A 9,207-nucleotide genomic window follows, 5' to 3' on the forward strand; every position below is an offset into this window, starting at 1 on the left:
TTTTTATAGATAGTCTTATAATTGTCTCACTGGCCAGTTATCACGATTATGGACCGGTTATCAACGAATTTTTAAATCCTGAAGGGTAGCCTGCAAACGAACAGCGCTACCACCCAGCCATCAGCTCGTTCTCGTGTAGGACGCAGGGTTGTGGGGTTGTGGCAGACTGGTTTCTTAGCACCTCATTCTAGTGTGGTTGGATTCTGTTCAACAGCCCAAGGACTTTCCGCACATCTTTTGTTCTTTCCACTGCTGGAAGTGATTGCGACAACTACGAATCTATGGAGCCCCTATGCTCCTAATGTAGAGCTGGAACTACAACAGTTACCGTGGAATCCGCGATCACACATGAGTTGCAGTTGTTTTTCCGGTGTTTCTTGTGATCTTTGTAGTAGTTTTTCCGTCCAATTTTTTAGGTAAATTCAGTCTTACACAACCTCCCAAGCTCGCCTTCATCTTCTTCATCGCAGAACAGAAAAAGACTCGGCGTGGGTCCGACCGCTCAGCAGATTGCGAAGGCAAAGAGGGGAGTCGCTGCGCTCACCTGCGTCATCCTGCCCGCCCGCCCTTCCAAGCCGCGCGCAGTCGCTGTCCCGAGCGCCAGACAAGAAACAGGGGAGATGAAAAAGAGGCCGCTTGACCTGAAATGCCGCGGCGGAGGGTCCTGCCTCCCCAGGATACTTCGCCCCGCGTTCCCCCAACCCCCACGCTCCACCTCTGTTCCACCGCTCCAGGATCCGGGAGAATAAAAGTAGCTCCCTCACGGTCCTACCCTACCGTACGTCCGTATCCAATTCTTTACTTGTTCTCTCATCGGTGAGTGAGTACTACTTCGTCTTTCAGTGCGTTGCTTGCCATGAATAGCCGCAGCGTCGTTCTAGCCTCCGAGCCCGAGCTAAGGTAGTTCCTGGTTCTTGATTCCTTTTTTTTATACTCTTTTCAAGATTGGTCCCAAGATAGAAGGGTTGGTCGTTCCTATCTGTTTGTGTTTAATTCTGTGTGTTTGATGTGCTAGGTTCGGATGTAGTTGAATTCTGGCATCTTTTGGATGCTCGTCTTGTCAGGAACAGGAGGATCAATCATCTCGAAAAAGAAAAAAAGAATAAAGAAAGAAGAGCAGGAGGGCCAAGAGAGGAAAGGAAGAGTAAATGGAACCCGGATTTCTGTGGAAAGAGAACGGCGACCGAACTGGTGCGGCAAGAATGTCCGGTGGGCTGAATAACAAGAGCCTCGAGTGGGATTTGAACGACTGGAGATGGGACGCCAACCTATTCCTGGCCACGCCGGCGAGCGCCGCGCCGTCGGAGTGCAGCAGCAGGGAACTGAGCGGACCTCAGGGTGAGATTGATTTCGGCGTCGTCGTCGACAAGAGGAGGCGAGTCTCACCGGAGGACGGTAGTGCGGGGTGCAGCAATTCTGCAGTAGCAAATGGTGAGAACCACGGTGTGGTTGTTCAGAGAGGGTGGAGCAGTGAAGAGGAGAGGCCCAGGAAAGGTGCCAGTTCTAGCTCTCCTCCGTCTTGCCAGGTTGACGGTTGCCAGGTGGATCTGAGCGGTGCCAGGGACTACCATAAGAGGCACAAGGTGTGTGAAGCGCATACCAGGTCGACCGTGGTCCGTATCAAGAGCGTGGAGCATCGGTTCTGTCAGCAGTGCAGCAGGTTAGCCAGCAGTTTCTTTGTGAAAATACCATTGCTGATCATGTATGTACCTTGAGAAATGCTGAACTTAGTAGTTTCATGCCCCTGACAGAATTCCAGTTGATGCTGATCATGTACCAAATAAGTGCTCAACTTAGTAGTTTACACCTCTGAAAGAATTCTAGTTGACGCTGATCATGTACCTTGAGAAACACTGAACTTAGTAGTTTAATGCCCCTGACAGAATTCTAGCTGACACTGATCATGCACCTTGAAAAATGCTAAACTTTATGCCCCTGACAGAATGCAAGTTGTTATAATCTAAAAGTGGCATACCCAATGTTCTATCTAATATAATAGCTAAAGGTTCACTTGATGATATGGCATCACAGTTTCTCACCTCTGTGTATAAGAAACAAGAACACACAGATAATTCAATGACATGGCCGGGGGTATTTGATAGAAATCAAAATTGTTATATTGGTTGATTGTTTGAGAAGTATTTTGCTGTAGGCATTGACAAATAATTCTAGTGTAAGTCGTAGTTTTATGATAGGCTCCAAATTGAAGTGTGATGCTAAATTCAAGATGTATGTACAAGAAAGAACCATGAGCAAAGTCGGAATTCAGATTTTTCATATGCTGAACAATATTTCCGTATCTTTTTTATTTAGTCATGAGTCGAAGAAAAGGACTTATTTCATACCCATGTTAGGTTTCACCTTCTTCAAGAATTTGATGAAGGGAAGAAGAGCTGTCGCTCACGTCTAGCCAAACATAATGTAAGGAGGAGGAAAGTTCAACCACAGGCTGGAGTGGACGATAATTCCATGAATGAAAATCAGTCTTTAAGCAGCACCTTATTCCTTTTGTTAAAACAACTTTCTGGTCTAGAGTGTAAGTTTCCACTTTCTAGAATTTGATTAATAGTTTTAGATAAAAAAATTATAATCCATATGCAATCCAGCCATGGTCATGCTAACTGCGTTCTTGTATTGATGGCAGCTGGTAGCTCTTCTAAGCAAATCAACCATCCTAATTATTTGGTTAACCTTTTGAAGAACCTTACTGCTATTGCCGGCACACAGGAATATCAAGATATGCTAAAGAACACAAATCGAACTTCAATATTATCAAATGCTGTTAATAATGTCACAAATGGCTTTACTGTGTGTGAGCAAATTAAACGGCCAATTCCTGTTGGCACTGAATCGTCAGCAGGTAAACACTTTATTGTTTACTTTGCTGCTGTTGTGCATGATGAATGCTAACTTTGAAAGAAAATGGCGTTTGCATAACTTGTGTTGACAGAAGTGCCTCCAGTGAAAAGACGAGTACAGGATTTCGATTTGAATGATGCTTACATTGAAGAAGTTGAGGTACATTTTTTTGGTTGATTCTTTTAGATGTATTCCTGATGTTTAATTTCGACTTAGCTCAATATCTCTGATGCACATAACATTTGCAGAGCCGGACAGATAAAATTGTCTTCAAGCTCTTTGGAAAAGAGCCAAAGGATTTTCCTGTAGATCTACGGGCACAGGTCATTTACCATGTTGCAAACTGGAATCATGTTTCTCTTAACAACTTTATCAGTGAGAATATATTAGGTTGCTAATTCAAACTCTTTCATTAAATGATTTCAATTTACAGATCCTAAACTGGTTGTCACAATATCCAAGTGATATGGAAAGCTATATTAGGCCTGGTTGTGTTATTCTAACTGTTTACCTTCGTCTCCCTAATTGGATGTGGGATGAGGTAGTGTTGCTCTACATTAACAATGCTTTAGATATGTATGCCTTCTCAGTATACTAGTGCAAAATATAAAGTATGAACCTTGGACAAAGAAGCAAACTGCTTATTTATTCTTTTCTTTTCTTTTTTTTCCTTTTCTAAAGCTTGATGACGATCCAACTCCTTGGATAGAAAAGCTTATTAGCATGTCCAATGATGGCTTCTGGAGAACAGGATGGGTGTATGCTAGGGTGCAGGACTGCTTGACATTGAGTTGCAATGGTCTGTTCAACTTATTTAGAGTAATCATTTTGCTTCTCTAGTCCTTATAGGTTTATCTTCATATATTTGAGGACCAGCTTCACTTCGGTTGCTTGCTTGTTTGGGCAGGTAGTCTTATGTTAGCATCCCCCTGGCAACTGGCAATTGGTGACAAGCATCAAAGAATATTTGTAACCCCTATTGCAGTTGCTTGTTCTTCGACAGTGAATTTCTCTGTGAAAGGTTTCAATATAGTTCAGCCAACGACAAAGTATGCATATTTTGTAACATCTAACATTCTTCACTGACCCAACTTTGTTAACTGATAGTTTTGATATTCAATTCAGATTACTTTGTATATTTGGTGAGAAATATTTAATACAAGAAGAAACACAAATGCTACTTGAAGATACAACAATGCAGCAAGGCCCTCAATGCCTGAAGTTCTCTTGTTCTTTTCCAAGTACAAGTGGAAGAGGATTCATAGAGGTGCATGCTTTGACTTCGAGTATCTCTTATGTCTGTTCGCATTTTTCTTTTTATATTAAAGAATTTTTTAACTCCTTTTCCAGGTTGAAGATTATGATCAAAGCAGCCTCTCTGTTCCCTTTGTTGTCACCGAAGAAGATGCATGTTCTGAGATTCGAATGTTGGAGCATGAGTTGAATTTAAGTTCAGTTGATGAAACCCTGGAAGGAATAGATAATCTGATGGTTTCTCACAATCGGGCCCTACATTTTTTACAAGAATTTGGATGGCTTCTTCAAAGGATCCACATTCGAGCTATGTCTGAACAGGGACAATATTGCACAGAGGGTTTTCCTGTTGCAAGATTTAGATGGCTGCTATCCTTTGCGATTGATCAGGAGTGGTGTGCTGTTCTAAAGAAGCTTCTGAACACCATGTTCCAGGGAAATATTGATATAGATGCCCCCTCACCAGTTGAATTTGCCATAGGAGAAGATTTACTATTTACCGCTGTCAACAAACGCTCAAAGCCTCTGATTGAGTTCCTATTAAGATACACAATAACAAATCCTGCTACAATGGACAGTGGAGCCATGGCTCCAGTTCAGTTCTTGTTTACTCCTGAGATGACTGGTCTGTCAAATATTACACCTCTTCATATTGCTGCCACAATCAGTGATGCTGCTGATGTTTTAGATGCTTTAACTGATGATCCTCAGCAGGTAGTTTCTCTAAATTCTCATGTTGAATTGTATATTGTGTAAATAAACTTGTTTCTTGTTCTTACCTGTCCTAGCTTACTTTTTTTTTAAAAAAAACTGCACATCTACATTTTAAGTAGCTTAAGATTTCCGATTCTAAGTGTACCCCTTCAGGAAGAAAAACTAAAACCACCATTTAGTGTAAGAAACTAAGTCTGCACATGAAACATTTTCATCTGAAATTCATTGTCTACATCTCAAGAAAAACAAAGCGAACGGAATTTGGTCAGAACATGGTTTGTGTGGTTGATTAACTGCTGAGTAGATCTTGTAGGAGTATATCATATCAGAGTTCTACATAAGGTGTAGGATAAAAAACATCACCCTTCAACCGTCTACATTTACTTTGCGAATTTGTTGCAAACACTGAAAATATTATTACTGTTTGGCCTCTATGTGCCTCAATGTCACAGCTGGGAATCAAAGCATGGAAGAATGCTCGTGATGATACTGGCTTCACTCCTGAGGATTATGCTCGAAAGAGAGGCCACATATCCTACATTCAAATGGTTCAGGACAAAATTGACAGCAGGATACCCAAAGCTAATGTCTCTGTTGCTATCCCCAGCGGACCATCGACCACTGATACCATCGGAAAGCATGCTAGTCGATTGAAGTCTCCTGATCAAACCACATTTGATGTGGAAAAGAGCCAACGAAGCATCAAGCAACCATTGAGCTGCAGAGAGTGTGTTCAGCAGCTCGTATACCGCCCCCGGACAAACAGGTTTTTGTCAAATAGGCCTGCGATGCTTTCCTTGGTTGCCATTGCTGCTGTCTGTGTCTGTGTGGGGTTGATCATGAAGAGCCCACCACAAGTTGGTTTCATGAGGCCTTTCATCTGGGAGCACATCAATTGGGGCCCCAAGTGATAAACTGCACAAGCAATTACAAAGCCAATTCAATGGTGTCGGTGTGTATATTTGATTATGAGAAAGCTTGTGCCGGGAGGGAAGCTAGTTTCTTGTAATGTTCATATTTATTAGACTAAATTGCAATATCTGTCGTACAATATGTGGAATCCGTAGCATGCCTAGTTTGGAATTCCATTGCATATGCATCCTAACCGAAACCTAACTTTTACTTGTTTTGATTGAGAGGAAAAGGTCAATTGAGGTTGAGGTTATGTCCAACATGAGCAACAGCAGTTTCTCAAGTGCCTTGAGTAAACAGAGTAATATTACTATTAACCACTATCGTACAGTGGTATAGTACATGAGTTTGTATCATACTGAAATTTTGAGCAATGATAATCTGGGAACAATAATAGCGTGCGTGGGGTAGGAACAAGAGGGAGAAGATATCTTGATATATTTAGAAAAAAATAATCCTATTTAGTGACCTTTACTAGTGGCAATCACTTTAGCTAGATTGGTTTTGTCCTTGCAAGAAGAGATGATAGACATGTTTGTTTAGATTGTAAGGTGATACTTGGAGAGTATGATCTTTAACATAAGCTTGTGGTGGCTGATTTTTACTTTCGTATACGTGTTTGATGGGACAAGGGTGCCAATATTGCAAGAACAAGTGGTGGAAGCTCAAAGGAGAGGTGGCATAGAATTTTAAGGAGATGGTTATTAACGAGGGTCTTTGTAAGGAGAGAATGCAAACGACATATGGATGAAGATGGTAATTTGCATTAGGAAGTTAGCTTTAGAGGTGTTAGGGTGACCAAAGGAAGCATGTGTGAAACTAAAGACACTTGGTGGTAGAACGAGGATGTTCAAAAGGCTATCAAGAAGAAGAAAGAATGTATCCGATGCTTACACAGTGACATGAGTGCATACAACACAGAGAAATACAAAGTGGCAAAGAATACCGCAAAGCGAGCTGTGAGAGAAGCAAGAGGTCGGGCTTATGAGGACCTTTATTAGCAGTTGGGCACAAAGGGAAGAGAAAAGGACATCTATAAGATGGCTAAAAGATCCATGAAAGGAAGACGAGGGACGTCAATCAAGTCAAATACATCAAGGATAGGACCGGTTGACTTCTGGTGAGAGATGATGAGATCAGTACTAGATGTCGAGAGTACTTCGATGAACTGTTCAACGGGGAGAACAAGAGCTCTATCATTGAGCTGGACAAATCTTTTGATGATACCAACAGATGATTTGTATGAAGGATTCATAAAGCTGAGGTCAAGGAAGCTTTAAAAAGGATGAAAGAAAGCAAGGATATATGCCCTGATAGTATCCCTATTGAGGTATGGAGATGTCTTAAAGACATAACGATAGCATAGCTAACTAAGCTCTTCAACCTAATTTTCGGTCAAACAAGATGCCCGAAGAATGGATAAGTATATTATTACCAATATTAAAAATAAGGGAGATATTCAAAGTTGTATTAATTACTGTGGAATTAAGTTGATGAGCCATACGATGAAGCTCTGGGAGAGAGTTATTGAACATCGCCTAAGAAGAATGACCGGCATTACCAAAAACTAATTTTCTTGATAAGGCAACTTATGGAGAGATATAGGGAACAAAAGAAGGACCAGCACATTATATTCATTGACTTGGAGAAGGCTTATGACAAAATACCGAGAAATATCATGTGGTAGGCCTTATTGAAACAAAAAGTCCCAATAAAGTACATTACCCTCATCAAGGATATGTATAATAATGTTGTGACAAGTATTCAGACAAGTGAAGGTGTCACCGATGACTTTCTGCTTAAAATAGTACTACATTAAGGGTCTGCTTTGAGCCCTTATTTATTTGCTTTGGTGATGGATGAGGTCATAAGGAACATTCAGAAAGATATCCCTTGGTGTATGCTCTTTGCTGACGATATGGTGCTAGTTGACGAGAGTAGGATATGAGTTAATAGGAAATTAGAATTATGCAGATATACCTTAGAATCAAAAGGTTTTAGACTTAATAGGACCCAAACTGAGTATATGAAGTGTGATTTCGATACTACTAAGCATGTGGAAGAAGATGTTAGTCTTGGTGGAGAGGTGGTTCCAAGAAGGATACCTTTTGATATTTATGATCGATGCTATAAAAGGATGGTGTTATCGATGAAGATGTTAGTTATAGAATCAAAGCCAGATGGATGAAATGGTGCCAGATTTCTAACATCCTTTGTGACAAGAAGGTGCCACAAAAGCTAAAATGTAAGTTCTATAGGACAGCGCTTCAACTTGTGATGTTGTATGGTGCGAAATGTTGATCAACTAAAAGGTGACATATCCAACAGTTAAGTGTAGTAGAGATACATATATTGCGATGGATTTGTAGTCATACAAGAAATGACCGGATTCGAAAGAATGATATACGTGATAGGGTAGGGGTAGCATCAATTGAAGAAAAGTTTGTCCAACATCGGTTGAGATGGTTTTGATATATCCAACGGAAGCCTCTAGAGTCATATGTACATAGCGGGATATTGAGGCGTGCTAGTAATGTGAAGAGAGGAAGAAGTCGATTGAACCTAACATAGGAGGAGTATGTAAAGAGAGACTTGAATGAATGGAATATCCCTAAACAAACTATCCACGGATGAAGCGTGTGGAAGTAGCAATTCACGTGCTAGGACCATAACTTATCCATTAATCTCCTTATACCATTATTATTTTTTATTTTGCTACTATTACTAAGTATCTTTATTATTATTATTATTATTTTTATATCATCTTTTTATTTAGATCTTATGAGTTTTATCTCTAGCCTATCTTAAAAGGCTGCTGTTGTTGCTGATAATCTGGGAACTATGTGTTAGCTCAAAGATATGCATGCTCTAGTTTTGCAGCTTATTATCATAAAGGGAAAGATTGTTATTCACTTACAAAAAATTGGTACAATCTAGGTTGAGCAGCTTGGTTGGTAAGATCATCTCTAATGAATTATCTTCGCGAGTCTCATTCCCTTTGTAAAGAGATTCTCATTCACTTTATCGCTTCAACGATTTTCCTTCATGGTTCCCTTCATAAAGAAATTCTCTCTCCCATTTCCTCTACCTCGAGGTTCTCTTTATTTTTTTTTTCACGAATCCCTTCGAAAGAAAGTTGTTAGAGATAAAGGAAAATAAAAGATATAGAATGGAGAGAGAAATCAGGAATGAAACGAAATAAATGGAATATAGGTGAAGATGATCTAAGTAGCCTAATTCTCACCTTTCCCATTATTTTTATGTTATAATTGATGTCATTTGTCCGAGAGTGTCGGTGGACCAAACAAATGCCACTCACAATGGCTCCAAAATAAACTACCAAAAAACTGATCAGGTCACACTAGCTTCAGTCGCTTACCAACCAACGCCTAACGCTGAAAGGAGAGACAAGACCACAGGCTAAGGGTAGTTGCAATCAGATTTCAGAAGTGCCCCCAATCCAAGAAA

General features: G+C 40.5%; 1 protein-coding gene across 3 annotated transcripts; it reads left to right on the plus strand.

Moving 5' to 3' along the window:
- Positions 1-567: 567 nt before the first annotated feature.
- On the plus strand, positions 568-5,999 carry LOC133900045 (squamosa promoter-binding-like protein 1). Of its 3 annotated transcripts, XM_062341128.1 has the most exons (13): positions 568-778; positions 844-900; positions 1,016-1,660; positions 2,355-2,536; positions 2,645-2,860; positions 2,951-3,018; positions 3,108-3,182; positions 3,293-3,400; positions 3,541-3,658; positions 3,767-3,908; positions 3,985-4,126; positions 4,210-4,827; positions 5,280-5,999. In XM_062341128.1, the coding sequence occupies exons 3-13, from the start codon at positions 1,149-1,151 to the stop codon at positions 5,736-5,738; spliced, it is 2,640 nt and encodes an 879-aa protein (XP_062197112.1). In that variant the 5' UTR covers positions 568-778; positions 844-900; positions 1,016-1,148; the 3' UTR covers positions 5,739-5,999. The 3 variants fall into 3 exon arrangements, with proteins under 3 accessions (XP_062197112.1, XP_062197119.1, XP_062197126.1); XM_062341135.1 differs by lacking the exon at positions 844-900 and having other exon boundaries at positions 568-816; XM_062341142.1 differs by lacking the exon at positions 844-900.
- The last annotated feature ends 3,208 nt before the right edge of the window (positions 6,000-9,207 follow it).

This window comes from Phragmites australis, chromosome 2 (assembly GCF_958298935.1).
Source record: "Phragmites australis chromosome 2, lpPhrAust1.1, whole genome shotgun sequence".
Classification (NCBI taxonomy): Eukaryota; Viridiplantae; Streptophyta; class Magnoliopsida; order Poales; family Poaceae; genus Phragmites; species Phragmites australis.